The sequence below is a fragment of the Fistularia commersonii genome, chromosome 33 (assembly GCF_037954325.1).
Source record: "Fistularia commersonii isolate RoL2024-O1a breed Wild chromosome 33, RoL_Fcom_v1.0, whole genome shotgun sequence".
Lineage (NCBI taxonomy): Eukaryota > Metazoa > Chordata > Actinopteri > Syngnathiformes > Fistulariidae > Fistularia > Fistularia commersonii.
In genome coordinates, this window is record NC_141316.1 from 5,440,921 (window position 1) to 5,456,797 (window position 15,877).

Below are 15,877 nucleotides of genomic sequence, written 5' to 3' on the forward strand. Positions count from 1 at the left end.
ATAAACAAATAAAAAAAATAAAACCTAAGTTAAGTGATTCAAGCAAAATGAACCATTATTTAAAACAAACGATAAAAAAAGTATGCATTTCACATTAAATATCATAGTCGCGTGCTCAATTGTATGAATTGACATTATCTTGTTATTTTACTATGTGATAATAATCCCTGTGGGTTTTATCTATTTATTCATCTCTTCATTTTTGCATAAAAATGCGGTCTCTCTCTCTCTCAAACACATACACACACACACACACACACTGTTCCGTAAAGTAGGTCACGTGCCACCAAAGCAGGAAGCTGTGAAGCTTGAGTCCCCGCAGAGTAAACTTACAATTGCAACACGTATGAGTAAACTGACACGCTCCTTAGAACTATGGTTCTTAAATCCTTCTTGCTGAAGAGCTGACGGAGTTTCTTTCCTCTGCCGTTTTGAGAAAAGCAGGAGTTTATATAGATGTTGTAAAACTTTTCTCTCCTCCTGCTCTATGGCTTTAGGGACAATTCTTTTAATAAGCAGGAAAAAATGCTCAGGCAAGAACCTCACCACTGTGTTTACAGCCATCGTGAAAACTGGAAGGTCTTTGTCAAGAAAAGGGTTTGTCGAGCTGCGGCCGGACTGGAAGCTCTCAGAGGCCCTCCTAGACCCTCTCCTGGATTATCTTGAAATCAGGAGTGTTTCGCATCACCCCGGTTCTGTACTCTCTCAGCTTGATAAAAGCCAGCGGCGTGTCCAAAAACTCTTGAGTTGGCCGTGCAAACATCTGCCATGGGGGTGGGTCGTATTCCAGGAGATAAGGCGTGAAGGGGAGGAGGGATGCAAAACATGGATACAGTCACACAATTTAGAAAACAGGGACGACGACTGGAAGAGTTTAACGCTTGATATGAATCTCTGAAGGTTGAATCCATCGATGAATGCCATCTCCTCCGATTACTGTCTAAATAGATGATCACAAAGACAAAAGCACAGGCTAATCCACCACCCTGGTTTGTGTGTGTGTGTGTGTGTGTGTGTTCACAGTAAAAATTCTGACTGAGGTCTGTGCCCACTTCTCCCCACAGCTGGAAGTGTGATTTGCACGGCGTCGGATCTCCACCACAGACTCCGCACTCCCCTCCGCCCCGTGCAGGAAATTACATTTCCCACTCACACGTTGCAGAGATTTGTGTGCCTGTGTGTGTGTGTGCGTGAGTGTGTGTTCTCACACATGCTCACCTGCCTGTCTGTTTAGGGTACACACATTTGTGTGTGTGTGTGTGTGTGTGTATGCGTGCAAGTCACCCAAATGTGTTTTCACTGTGTGTGACAGCGGAGGGGAGGGCTGAGGGAGGTTCTGAGTAGAAACAGAGTGTCCAATGTTTCAAATTACACTGCTCTGTTGGGGGAAAAAAGGAGAAGAAGCAGGGGGAGGAATCCTGGGGCTTCTTTTCTTCAGTGGCATTTAACTGGGAGTTTATGGAGGCTGCAGTCGTGGAAAATGAAGATCTCCTCTGTGGTCTTCGCTATCCTAACTAGAGCACTCTTCGGAGGTAAGAAACATCCAGGTTTACTTCACACAAGATAGAATTTGGGGTGGGCAAATGTTTTCCTCCTGTCTTTCTTGGAGCGTTTTGGAGAGATTTTAGTAATAAGGCGGGATGAAGGGTGATGGGTGAGAGGATGGACAACGTTTGCTGAATCCCGTATGACCCGTTCGGCTAGTAAATATAGCTCCAGATAAGATTGCAGGGGCATGTCGGACAGAAAATAACAAGTTCACGTTCATTTGTTTTGCCAGATGTGAGGGAACGTCGATGTGATAATTACCGCTTTTTGCTAGGAATTTGTAAATAAAGTGTGCAGCATCACCCTTTCATGGTCAACTCCCATGAAAATGGACAAAACATACAAGACTGGATTTCCAGGCGGCCTTCTGTATGTCACTCAAAACTATATGTATAAATATAAAACTCTGAGAGAGATAGTGATTTTGATGGTATGCAGGGTTAAATGCCTTCAAGCTTTATGACAGCAAAATGCTTGTGAGACAAGGAAAGTGTCGTTTTATGCAATAAGCTCAAAAACAGATATGCTATAGCGATAAAGTGCATCCCGCGTAAGGCAGCGAATGCCAAAAACAACACGGTGACAGAACGCAAGGGAACGGGATCCGCAGCAAAACCACTGCAAGACGTGGACTGGATGGATCTCACATGGAGGTTTATCTTCTCTGTTGTGACGTGTACTCTTAGGCCACTCATAATGGTGATTATTCACCTCTTGTTATACTTGATTATAAAGAAATATTTCATATTAAGCAGTCAGTATTTGGCTCTGGTGATGGAGTTTTAACCATTGGATCACATTTAATATGTAAAAAACAAAATGTTTGTGCATATTACTTACAATCCTCTTTAGTAGGATGACTTCTATGGTTGATGTTCATGGACACAAACTTCTAAATTATTATCTAATTAGAAAAAAAATGTTCTTATTTAGATCAGCAAGAACATAGTTGGGGCTGGAAGGAGGATGAAATGACTTTTTCAGCCTCAACTTTACCTTCACTTACAATATATTACAGGGTCATCATTTGCAGCATTGATTATTTTTAAATATTGTGGACTTTCTCTCTGCACATTGATATTAATATCAGCAGCATCATGGCTATTCCTCAAACAATGCCAACTGTTTTTGAACTGCAACTCAGTAAAAAGTAAGTTTTTCATAGGGCAATGTAACAAAGTATGAATCCATATTGGCTACTTTTGACAAGGAAATCGATTGGAGTTTGTGTTTACAAAACACTGATCGTATCCAAGTTTAAAAGAATTTGAGCCCCTATTGCAGATTTATTTGATATATTTATGTGATTGTTTCTACTCTATGTATTTATTGTTTGATTTATTTCATTTTCTTTCATTACGTACAGGTTAATGAGTTTCACTGAAACAATTTTTCCAGGACATAAAGGTTTTGCTGCTGTTGTCCCACCCAAGTGCACGTGCTTAACTGTTCTTATCTCATTCCGGACAGTGATTTTATTCACAGCATTGTCCTGAAATCATTGTCTTAATACCCAGAAACCACAAGTTCTGCTCAGTGTACATTTAAATTCAGTCCGAATTGAAGTAACATCGATAAACACTTGTAAAAATCTCCCTCCTCCAGATTTTTGTTTGGCCATCAACGTCACCATCAGCCCGTCCCCGTTCACGGTGGCACAGGAAGGCCAGAACATCACCCTGACCTGCGTCGTGTCCCAGCGGCGCCGCAATGCTGCTCTGCCAGTGGTCAAATGGACATTCCTACCAGCAGGCGCAAACCATATGGAGGATGAGCTCCTCATCGCACGCGTCAACATGAGGAAGGCCCGTTTCTATGGCAACTATACCAAAAGTTTCCCATGGCCCAAGATGAAGCTGACAGTGGTGAAGCAGGGAAAAATCTTTGAGCTGCTGATCTTGAATGTGTCCGAAGGAGACCGGGGTCTCTACATTTGCCGCGTCCAGGAGTTCAAGAAGCACCAGGAACGCTGGAGGGCCTCGGCGAACTGCACCGCCACCACCGAGCTCAGAGGTGAGGGTTTGAATCCCTGTCAGATTCATTTCTGCTTCTCTTCGCTTGCGGGAAATTGAAAAAAAAGATGGATTCTGTTTGAGCGACACCCGTGCTGTCAAAACGATTCAAAGCACTTGAAATATCCAAGAGCTGGGAAATATACTGCGAACTAACTAACTGACCAAGAAAGCACTTTAAGTGTGAATCACGCCTGGTTGCAGGCCATTGCAGACCAAAGGGTTTCAAGACAAACCTGGTTCCGAGAAAGTGGCGGCGCTGGAAACCGGCCAGCGTGTCTCAAGCCTGCTTTGGAAACACACACTGCCGTGGCAGCAGGATAAACTTCCAGGTGTTAAAATGTTTGAGAGCGGGCGAGTGCAAACAGATGCAGCTTGTAAATTGACTCACTGCAAACACTTGGTTTGGTTTGGTTTGGCTACAGCTTTGACTTTGAGTATGCGATTACCTTTTCCCCGACTGTCAGGGTGGAGTCTGGGGCCAAAGTTTCTTCCAGGCTAGACATGGCAGATATTTTTATTCTTCCTGTGGACTATAAGACAAGAATGCTCGACATTTCTGCTTAACGACTGAGAAAGGAATGGTCAAAATCATCTAGAATATCTAGAATCGAATGATTTTTGCAAAACTGACAGACTTAAGAAGCGGGGAACCCCTGCACGGTACTAGTATCCATAAAAGTAACCAATCAATATCCAAGTCTTTCACACGATGACCTTCGATGATGCAGGGTGGAGACTTAACAAGTAGCTTCGGAGCTTCTGCATTGTTGAATGGCGTTTGATAAAAGACAAACACCGATGCCAGGATGATCCAACGCAATATTCCAGGGTGACCGGGGCTGAGCTGCGGCTTTTATCGAGCAGCTCCCATTTAAACACATCAAACTGTGTGAGGTTTTGGCTGGACATGTGTGAGCGAGAACATGTGCATCTTCTTAAATCGGCCTGCAGCTTGCAGGGACAGAAGAAGTGTGGCCATGTGGGCCACCCTATCAAGTAGCAATACTTTAAAATCTCAATTGAATTGAAAAATGGTTAACACATCTGTTGACTCTCTGGAAACATGAAAAAAACCGAGTCGTCTTCAGAATGGGATCGTAAAAAATCCACCGCGTCTGCCGGTGATGTGGTTATTTGGGCTAAAAAGGCAGACTGATTAAAAAACAGCCCTGCTTTTGATCAGCGAGGCGGAGAAGCGCAGACGGTTCGGGACAAGTCTGGATATTAAAAAGATTCCCCGTTACAATAAATGTGGTTTTGAGCGAATGACATCGGAGAAAGCGCAGAAGACGGCCTATGAGGTTGAACGCTGCTGCTGTCATCGAGAGAGCGCTTCTCAAAATGGAATAGATGACACATCATCTGGTACCAAGCTGCACGGGATTCTCCTCACGTCCATAGAACCCGAGGCAAACTTTACCAAGCCTGTCATTTTTTCCTTGGAGCTAATCATTGGATTCCAGATTTTAAAATTAAAGAAATGATTTGAATGCCTTTGACGCACAAAGATCCGACTAAAAATGCTCCTCTAAAAGGCTCGACCTAGCTGGGTGGTTTGTCAAAGCTGACATGCAACACAGTGGAGAAATGCAGAATCAAGGTTTTTGCTGTTGTTGTTGTTGTTGTTGTTGTTGTAGTCAGTAGTTGGGATAGAAAACACAGGTTCTCAGAGGTCAGACTCCTTCATTGCTCATTTGAATCCCATTGATTTCCTTCTTGGTTGGTTGTTGGTTTGCAGATGTCCATCCCTCAAAATGTCTCAACTCACACCACACACACACAGGCACACGTATCAAGTATGTACAGTACGTGACATTAATGGTATTGGGGTATGAGTATAAGTGATGAAAAGCGATTTTCACCGCACATTTTTAAACAATGATCTTGAACACAAGGACAGCGGGTGTTTTTAGAATGCCAAGGAAACCAACAGGAGAGGCTGCGCAGGCATTTATGAAATTCTACGAATGATGGATCAAGGTCTTCTGCGGTATTCGAAGGGTTTGTCAGGCATTCAGAACGTCATTTGGTAAACAGCAATCTGAGAAATGAAGCCATTAGGTATGTCTTATTTACTCTTTTCATACACTGACACTGTATTTTCACTGTAGAGCAGAAATGGTCAGTCAAAGTGTAAGCAATATCTTTCTTAAATGTCAGGCTACCAGTTTGGCATTATTCTCTTTTTATTTATTTACGTAAATTAACTGACCACAAGGTTTGATAGGTCTATTAAGTGTAATTTCAATTTTGTTGGCTGGATTGTTGGAGCGTAATCTTCCGGAATTTAATTATAAGGCCTTGGTGTTGTAATAATAATTCAGTTTCATGAACTGTAAACTAGCTGAAGTACCAGACCCCAGGGATTGGTTTATTTCTGTATGCATTGAGTTCTGATTATAAATTTGATGAATTTAGTAGGATTGGAGACACTATTGTACCGGTAGGTTAAGGCTGGGTTAGTGTTAGGGATTTATTTGTCAATTATATTGATGATTTTTTTTTTTTTTTCAATTTTTTTTTTTTTTTAGTTAATGTGGATTTGGCAGCGGTGATCCTTGTGTTAGTTTTTCTTTAACCTAGCTTCACTTTCTCTTCCACCGCTGCCCCCGCCCCCTGCACCAAAATATGGACAATTCATCTCATTCCAGTAAAATTGTCAGTGTTCCACCCCATTTTCAACACTAGATGCGTTGCACTTTTTCCATGGATATGATCCTGCAGGCTGTGACTTTAGGGGTGCCTTAAGCCAAGTCTGGGCCGGGCAGACACACAGACCTTAACTAGAGCTGTTGATATTGGCCCCGTACAGGAGTTTCCCTCCCAAAAGTAGAACAGACAGGGTGTCCGGAGAGACTCAGCAGAAATGGAACAAGAGACAGTTGTGCTGGGAAAGGTAAGGCCGAGTTCTTTGTTTGCAGTGACACTTGAGTGGACATCTGGCACGTGTCTGGCTCACGGTGTCTTGTGGTCAAGGATGTGGGGAGCTATTTTCGGTCAAGGAAGTGCCAGTCTATTTACAGGGTGGGTGATATTATTATTTTAAATTTGGGAACTTTTGTTTCTTCTGGTAAATGCTATATTTATGATATAAATAGCAAAATGAAATTGCAGCACCTTACTTGAGGAGAAATACAATAAGGGCCCTACTAAGTCTGTACTATGTACTAAGTCTACTATGTCTGTATCAGTATTTTAATGTTATCTTTTATGCTGTTTTTAATGGCTTCAGAATCGCATTCATCCCCCGCTGGAATATCCGACCAAATTAGTACATGGCGTGAGGCGGCACAAAAGCGTGCTGCTCAACAGATCCCCACAGAAGTACATCAAGTACCCCCTATTTTATTTTAATTTTTTCTTGACCAGATCAGTTGATGAAGGGCTGGCAGCTGCTGACTTTAGTTTCACCATTTAGACTTGATGAAGCTGTTTTTCCCAAATCCACTTGTCTAATATTCTAAAATTACTTGAAACTCTGGCACAACAATTTCCTTCAGGATTAATAAAGTTGATCTCATCTCATCTCATCTCATCTCATCTCTCATCTCAAAATAGATGTGGCTCGAAGCTTAATCTGTATTTAATGAAATGTTGCATGAAGATCACAGCAGAAATAGATTGATATTTCGATCCTATAACAATAAAAAGTAGAGGAAGGGGTAGACATATGTTAATGTGAATGTTAAGGATAAACGGTTGATATTAGATGCCCTAAAAATGGAGCTATATATATTCTACCCGTAATTAAATGGGGGCAGCTGGGGCTCAGTTGGGAGACTGGGCACCAGCCCAATCAGAAAGTTGGCGGTTTGATTCCCTTGCATAGCAGCTCTACTTCCATCTGCATGTGAGTGAATGGATGAATGCTATCTAGTGTAAAGCGCTTTAAAACAGCGAGACGTGAAAGCATTATATAAGTTCAGATCATTTATAATTGAATCTCTCTTCCATACCAAGTGCAATTGATTCATTAGAGACTGACTGTAAAAATTTGACAGAAGCAATATTTTATTGATGAAGTTATCGTTATGATGTTGAATAAATGAACATACATTGGCTGAGGTCTGGGATTGGTGTACAACGATGATCAGACAGAGGGTTCAGCTGCAGAAGTGTATTTTTTCAGTTCCCGGAGTTCATACCAACAGTTGAAAGAGTATAAACACCAGACCCCATGTGCTAGGGTGCCCTCTGCGTTGTCCAGACAACAGTTATGGACACATATGTCTGCATGAGTGTGTGTGTGTGTGTGTGAGACGTTGCACTGATGGAATTTCTGTGGTTGACTAGCATTATGGAGCCAGGTGTCCCCCCCACACAAAACACAAATCATTTCACCTATGACACGCAATAACAAACACAGTTGGAGGCGTCGGAGGGTTTGTAAGAATCACAGCCTCCACTTCTCATAAACAAACTTTTCTAAAAATGTATAGATATTTTTAGGAACGTGGGCGATTGCAGTTTAAAGAACGGCGTCCTATAGTTTTCCACGGCGCACAGATGTGGCGAGAGACAAGAAAGAGGAGAGGATTCATGTTTTGGGGCAGAAGGCATCTTTTAGGAAAGTCAGAAAGGAAGGATTTTTTTTTTTCCTTCCTTGAAAAAAAGCGAAATGCGACGAATATAAGAGGAAGAAGAAAAAACAGAAGCGAAGAAATAACCCTGTGTGTTTTTGGGACAGTCAGCAAGTGTACAAAATGTAAATTCTTTGGGGAAACAACAGGAAGTCCAAGGCTGGTTTACTCAAAGCTCGGTTAAGACACACACCACTGTTGTGCGCTTCTATTCAACACCATTTCATTATAATACAGTAAATTAGACAGATGCCGTGCAGTGACTAACCCTGCGGTTGATGAAGACACAGGCTCATTATTCACTAGCGTCCACATCCCCGTCGTCTCGTTTCAATGCAATTCTGTGTCCCATGAACAAAAAAATAATGTGTTGAATGTTCCGGCGTGGTCCGGTGCACAAGTTCCGGCCATTCAAAAGCTGCAAATAGGCAACATTATCAAGAAGAGGATAAGGACAGTTTTATTATGTGCAGCACACCAGCCTCATCCTATTTTTCATTACTCTGGCATGCTCAGCTTCCACACTGATGGAACCTCACAGAAGCAAACCAACAGACTGACATCACCATCATCACCAAGATCACCGTTATTTTCACGATCTTGCTGAGAAAAGAGCGGCGGTTCTTCACATTGACCAGTCTTTTATTTAATGTTTTGTCTTCCACAGTAGTTATACCATATAGGCTATATAGACCGTACAGGATGGTTATACTGTTCAACACTGCTGGGTGCTCTCATATGTGTGGGAGAAAAAAAAAAAACAAAAAAAACAAAAAAAACATATTTTTATAAAGAATCTATATTGGCTCAAGATACCTCATGAACTCACCCAAATATCAATTTGAAATTATCTACATTTCATTTCAGATTTTTGTATTATAATCCAAGCTGATCCAAAAAATGTCTTCCACTTCAACCGTTCACCTTACACAGTTATTTTTAGTCCAGAAAAAAAATATATATATATATATGATCGAAGTCACTGCTCAGCTATCTGTCCTTCCACAACTTAAAAAGCGTTTAAGGTACGAGTTTCCGAACAGTGGAATGTAGGTCACATATGGTTGCTGTCAAGGTTAGCGGTTTCCCAGATGGAGACAGAATCCGGCTACTTCTCCAGTCCGGGACCGATAAGTCTTCGAATTAATCAGCATTTTTATACCGTTTGCAAAAATGGCAGCTGGAAAGCACTGAGAGGAAATCATCATATTTACAGGGAGTACAAGGTTGCATTTTCCATGAATGTCATTAGCCGAACAGTTGAAAGGGAATGAATGCAGCGCTTCTTAGTTTATCTAATTTCGCTGAATTATTCCTGGGCACGTGTTTTATTATTTACAATAAATGAATAGATAAAATAAACTGCTGCAGGATGAGTGCAGATGCTGACTCCACTGATGATTATGCGACTGCATACCTTTGACCTGCGTGTCGGTTATTCCGTCAGCAGGAAGTTCAGCCACTCCACTTGCGGAAATGTCTTCCGTTGGCGTCTTCAGCTGAATTATGGATATTTCAGGACTCCCCCAATGGGTGTCAGTACATGAGTTTCCAAGCACCAACTCAGCAAGCATACTGCAGCATTACGACTCATGTGGGCAGGCTGGGTGGACAAATAAGTGAGGATGAGGTCGGGGGTAAGAAACACATTGTTCATTTTTTTTTAGTTAATGAGCATCTTGACACAGATAAAGCATCACAGCATCAGAACATGAAGTCCATTCAGCCCCCCCGCCACACACACACCCTCCCACACACACACATCTAGTTTCCACCCAGAATTAATTCACCATTTTGCATCAATGATCGAAAGAATTCATCGATCCCGCTGCCAGAGGCACAAGCAGGAGCAATAACACGGAAAACTAACTTACAAGTTTCCTTGATATGTAGTAGCATTTTGCTATACGACGGACGATTTAAAGAATTAATATAATGTCAAAGTTTACAATTATACATCGGCCTCATTGGACAATATACTACAGAGACGGGAGCAGGCAGGGAGGAGGCCAACCTCGGCTTGTTGTCTTCCTACAATTAGCTTTATTTAAACTCTACGTCGAACGTGTAATCAGGGGGCGGGAAAACCACAATGATGACTATGAACTTTACATGTTTCTCCTCTCTTTTTTGCTTGTCCTCTCTGTGTGCAGTGCACGTCCTGCCGGCAACCAAGGCCAAAGAAAGCCTGTGGAGCTTGTTTGAAGGTAAGATCTTTGGTGTGTCGGTGGTGAGATGGTATTGTGTTGTCCTTGGCGGGCAAAAAATAGCCAAACCCAAAGCATACGCTCCTACAATAGCTCAGCAAAATATGCTTCAGGTTTTGTTGCGGTGAAGCAACAAGGTGGAATTTACCGTGAGACTTAAATGTATCCTAATGTGTGTGTTTCAGATGTGTATCTCTGCGCCGTCCTGATCTGCTCAGTGGGCCTGATGTGCATGTGCATGTTCACAGTGACAGTGGCCTGCCAGTATATTCAGAGAAAGCAGAGGTTAAAAGGTCAGTACCAACAAGAGGACTCACCACTGACCTTACTAGTAACTTCATTGTTATCCATCTTCTATTGCTGTGCGCAGATTTATTAAACATGTTTACAATGAGGAAGCAAGATGACAATATTGGGTTTGAATTACTTCCTGGTTCTGTAGACACGGCCAGACCTTTAGTAACCTGGACATTCATAAATTCATTTATTCATGCATCCATTCAGTCAGTTATTATCTATACTCCTCGTCCAGTCCATTCAACCCCGTATTCACACATCTTGACAATTTAGGCTCTCCAATGAACCTACAGCATGTTTTTAGATTGTGGGAGGAAACCCACACAGACGCAGGAAGAACATGTAAAGTTCACATATAGAGGCCCTCTGGAACTTCAATAATAAATATAAATGCAAATAATCAAAATAGTATAGGAAAGTAAACCGGTTCACTTCAGTTTGATCTTAAACAAGAGAATTGCTGAATTTTAATGACAAAAAGAAAAAATGAACAAGTGTATGACTTCACCTTTAGCTTGCTGTAGCTGAAAATCAATCAATTTCAAGTTGTTTTACTGCATCCTTAATTCCTCAAAAGTCATGGTGTTAAACACAATTCTATTCTGGCTCAAATTAAAAAAGATAAGGTTGATTTTTTTAGTGTTTTCATTATTTTAAGACAAAACCCTCAATCATGTCAATCCCTGTTTCAAGTTGCGTTATTTCAGCATTCTGCCCTGCATATTTTGACATATTCTTCATGTCGTGACGTTTCAGATAATTATCACTTGGTCAAAAGCCCTCAAACCAGGTAAGATTTAAACTGCTATTTATTCAGTGACTACTCCACTGCCTCAGTCTGTAAGTATTATTCAAACAAAAACATTTGTGTTTTTCCCTTCCCACTTGAAAATTGTCCGTCTGCTAATCTGTTTTGGCCGCAGCTCGGGCGAAACGGTTACCGGCGTGACAAGCATGTTTCCAGCCCTGCCCAAGAAGGAGCGGAGATACCGGAAGAAAAGGAGCAGGGACTACCAGGAGGAGGTACCGCCAGAGATACCCGCCAAAGGTGAGGAAATATCTGAGTACTATTATGGGCGTGGCCCCTTTGCCCATATTTAACTTTGTTCATTGTTTGTTTTTTTTTTTTTTGTGCAGAATAAGCAGGAATTGATGACTGTGTGTCGAAACAGAGGGGGACGTCTTGGTTTCGTTTTGCTCTATTTAGCTCTTCAAACCTGGCTAACTGCTGGTTTGGTGCTGCGGATTCTCCGCCTGAACAAGATAGACAGAAAACTTTCTCACCCCGACCAAACCGCAGCATCCGTCAAAGTTGTTTATGGAATTTAAATTATCAATTTATGCTGATCCTTTCCTACATCCCCCGACTCAGTGCTGATGCCCTGTAACCAAGCCTTAATTGTATCTGTAAATCCTCAGGGGGTTGAAGGATTTAAGAATCCTTTGCTTTTTTTCAGAGCAGAGGCTGCTGATGCTGTTTTGTGCAATTGTTTTATTTATCTTTTTGAATTGGATTTATTTTAATGTAATAATCAGAGCCACTCAAATAGGACTGGTTGCTCTCGAGGTTCGCTGAGATTTTGTAATCTTGAATATAGAAAATTTCTTCACCGATCTCTGCAAAACCATAAATCTTTGTTTCGTATCCTTGCAGCTCCAATTGGAGACAAAACACGGAGACCCAAGCTTCTAAAACCGCAGCCGAGAAAAGTAGTCCTGGTGAGTCAAACCTCTCGCACATTATCCACTTCTATCACCACTTTGCAATAAATGCTCAATTATCTACAAGTTACAACTGTGTAACCTCTAAAAGGAACACGCCATTTGTAGAAAATCAGTTTAGCTGATTGCTCAAGTAGCAGCACATTATTTGAACCATAACAAACAAGCCACTGTCATGGTGCCACGCACAACAGAGAGCGACCCACTCGTGGCAGAAGCATCTCACAGGAGATGCCGCGTAACTCGATTGGACACATGAACAAAGTGTTTTTCGGGCAAGTTGGTAGTTTTGTGGCTTGAAATGTTAAAAGAGGTCATTATATTTTTGGCGGCCTTGAACGAGAAGTCCTGTGAGGTGATGTTTTGTTCGCTTGCCAAATAAAAAAGGAACCCAATGCACAGAGAGCAGAGGAGGAACTATTAACACCGTTTTGCTTTATAGCAATCTAGCTTTTACCCCAGTGAGTGTTGACGGATTTAACATGGTGCATCCCTTCCGATGGAAATTAGACTAATGGCATTGCAGTCGACTTAAAACTCTTTCACAAAGCCGATGCTCATTTGCTCACCAGTGATACCACATCCCTCCTTTTGCCACCCTATCTCCCCTTCCATTACCCCCCACCCCCTTACACCGCCTCCCTCAGCCGAGGATAGTGGAGGAGAATCTGACGTACGCCGAGCTGGATCTGGTGAAGCCGATCCCAGAAGCCAAGGCGTCGCGTAGCGGCACGGTGTACGCTCAGATACTATTCGGGGAGCAGCAGCTATGAAGGAGACACGTTCAGACACACCACTGAGAACTGCTTCTTGTGTAAATAGTTGTGTTTATTTATAGTCTGTATGATTTTGAAATGTATTGCGCGCGAGAAATGTAGCACCACAAAGTGACCATGCTTGGTTTTGCGAGAAAAGTTTCTTATTTCATTTATGAGAACAAGATGTAGAAATTTGAATTTTTTGCATTCTCGAATGCTGCGAACAATTTGCTTTTCCATCTGTGTTTGTTTCAATCATGCAGTATTTTTACAACAGAAGATGTTTGGTTATTTACGATGAGGTCTGACATTTAACTAAGATTGGAACTCAAAGTCAGCTTTACTGCACAACAGAGCAAGAAAATGTATTACAAGAGGGAAGGATTTCTGTTCCTATGTTTCGAGCCCCGACATCCTGGTGTGTCCATTACACTGGTGAACCATGAAAATGCCGCAGCGGATAAAAAGATTTCGGATGGTTTCATTTCTTTGCACGGAGCCACCTGTCCAGAAGCAACTCGCCCGACTTACCATACAGTGTGCTAGCTGGCTAGCATGCATTGTTACATATTTCATGAGCAAAACTCGGTTTCTGCTCTCTAGCTTTTGCAAAGTCTTTACGTTGACCTCGTGTTAAAGGAAATGAGAATGGGGCGGCTACTGAAGTGGCCAAAGAATATGTTTTTTTAGTTAAAAAAAACAAAAAAATGAAAAAAAAAAATCGACGGAATATTAAGCCGAAAAACCCAATAGCCGACGAGTGTCATCAACAGCCAAATTTCTTGTTGAGACTTTAAGTAGTTGCATCCCATTTTAAGAAAAACAATAAATAAGTATGAAAAATCACAGATGGAAGAGCTCAAAGTGATGTTGATCTTGTATTCTTAGCAGTGACTTCATCTAGAAGTATTATTTTACAAAAAAAAAAAGGCCCACACAAGAGTAACCAGCCCCTGGAATTGCCATTCGCGATGGTATAAGACCGAACGCCAAGTGTGTGGTCCTGCGACTTGACTGAGCTGTCTGCCGTGTGGGTTCATATGATTAAAATATCTCAAATGAGCTTGTGGTCTCCCCCGTATTTTAGGATTCGAAACTCCCCCTATTGTGCATTGGATATACGTTACATGATTGTCTCCGGCCAAAGCCAGTGCGTCTACTGTCTCTTCAGTGCTTCCATTAAACACACGGGACATTAAGCAAGTTAAGAGTGATGTCGGTGTGTTTCCAACCCTCCCTGCTTTTTGGTCGGATGCCAAGCTGAGCCAAGTACCGTTCATCTCTTTCCATCTCATCTTTCCACTGTTCCTAATGCAGGGACGTTACAGTGATAATGTTCTTCGCAGTTTACTACTCAGAAGGGGAGAAAAGTTCACATTCAATCTAGAAGCAAGCAATGAAATGGCATATAGTAACTATTTGTTATTTTCTGGATTGCAACTCAATGTCGGTAATTTTAAACTGCGGTTTCTTGTTTATTTGATAGCAAATAAATGAATAAAAGACAAGAGGATCTGAGATATTCATAGATGTGAATGTGAACGTGATTTACTCGCAGCATGTTCCCCGCTTTATCGTCCGCACAACATCTGTGTATGCTTATGTTTGTCGACAAACGGCAGTTTACATTTGCTGCTATTCCAGAAAGCCTGTATTAAAGGAGCGATTAGCATCCGACCCCTACGCGCCCCCCCTTGTAGTCGAGTACGCGGGACCGTCCGATCCCCTTTATCTGGTGCCAGGATCAACTTAACAAGCTGTTGGTGACAAACACACACACTTGCAAATACATAAATACATGGGCGGGACAGTTAGCAGGCTAAACACCTACAACACTCCCCACAAAGGCACCCTCTGTAAATCTGAAAAGCCGTAAACAGTTTCGACACATGTTCCTCGGACCATAAATAAACCGGAGCCTATCTGGACGCGCTCGGCCTGAAGGGCTTTCTGATATGATATCTTGGTAATCATTGGAAATCCCGCGTACCTTTACCACGGTCCCTTTGCGTTCTCACTTTCCGTTAGTGTGAAAGTGCTTGAGTCTCTTTTTCCATTTGGTGATCCCTTTGGATCCACGCACGGAAAAGCAGCAGGAGTTTCTCAAACGCTGAATATGAGACCCAGACACAAAGACACCGGATCCCTCTCCTCCCCCAAGACTTCCACTATCTTACGTGGAGTTATCCATGCGGGCAGACGACGTGCACGCATGCAGACAGTTTTTTCCCCCCAAAAGCAAGAATATTTAGAAACTCGGGCGTAATAGTTTCATAATACATAGTAAATTATATTTGGCAATATGGTGTTTTTCAGATCTCCAGTCCTAAAGAGATCATGCCTGCTGTAAATGTTTTATAAAAGTCTCTTTCTCTGAATACACAGTCAGTGTTGTGGGGCCACAACATCGCATTTGTAGCCAAAACTTGCAATACCTTCTGCCAAACTGGATAATGTGGATTGAGATGCTCTGTTGGCTGTTGCAATTCAGTTTCAACCACTTCTTGTGAGCGTTCTTGTACATCTTTGTTCTTCGGTGTGCACTCTTTTGCACAGCCATGTATCATATGTACAAAATTAATTAAAGTAGCCTTTTTGACAGTGGGCAGAATGGACTTGAGAGTGCCCTTCAAACTGTGAAATTTAAAGTTACTTCTAGACCGCAGTATTCTTAATGGGAATCCACTAACAAGAAGCATGTGTGTGAATCGTGCCTCTTGCCCTCGAGTAAGTTTGTTTTCTTTCTCTGC

The 15,877-nt window shown here is 42.0% G+C and overlaps 1 protein-coding gene across 1 annotated transcript; it reads left to right on the plus strand.

Annotated features, from left to right (window-relative positions):
- Positions 1-1,390: 1,390 nt before the first annotated feature.
- Positions 1,391-14,330, plus strand: vstm4b (V-set and transmembrane domain containing 4b). Its single transcript, XM_086140785.1, has 8 exons — positions 1,391-1,532; positions 3,154-3,561; positions 10,297-10,350; positions 10,536-10,643; positions 11,404-11,437; positions 11,571-11,695; positions 12,302-12,366; positions 13,017-14,330. Exons 1-8 carry the CDS (start codon positions 1,481-1,483, stop codon positions 13,140-13,142), a joined length of 972 nt encoding a protein of 323 aa, XP_085996911.1. The 5' UTR covers positions 1,391-1,480; the 3' UTR covers positions 13,143-14,330.
- Positions 14,331-15,877: the final 1,547 nt, after the last annotated feature.

Excerpts from the sequence above, each read along its gene's own strand:
- vstm4b (XM_086140785.1), top strand. The coding sequence starts at position 1,481 with ATGAAGATCTCCTCTGTGGTCTTCGCTATCCTAACTAGAGCACTCTTC. Across the intron at positions 3,562-10,296 it reads CGCCACCACCGAGCTCAGAG|TGCACGTCCTGCCGGCAACC; the intron begins GTGAGGGTTTGA and ends CTCTGTGTGCAG. Across the intron at positions 12,367-13,016 it reads AGCCGAGAAAAGTAGTCCTG|CCGAGGATAGTGGAGGAGAA; the intron begins GTGAGTCAAACC and ends CGCCTCCCTCAG.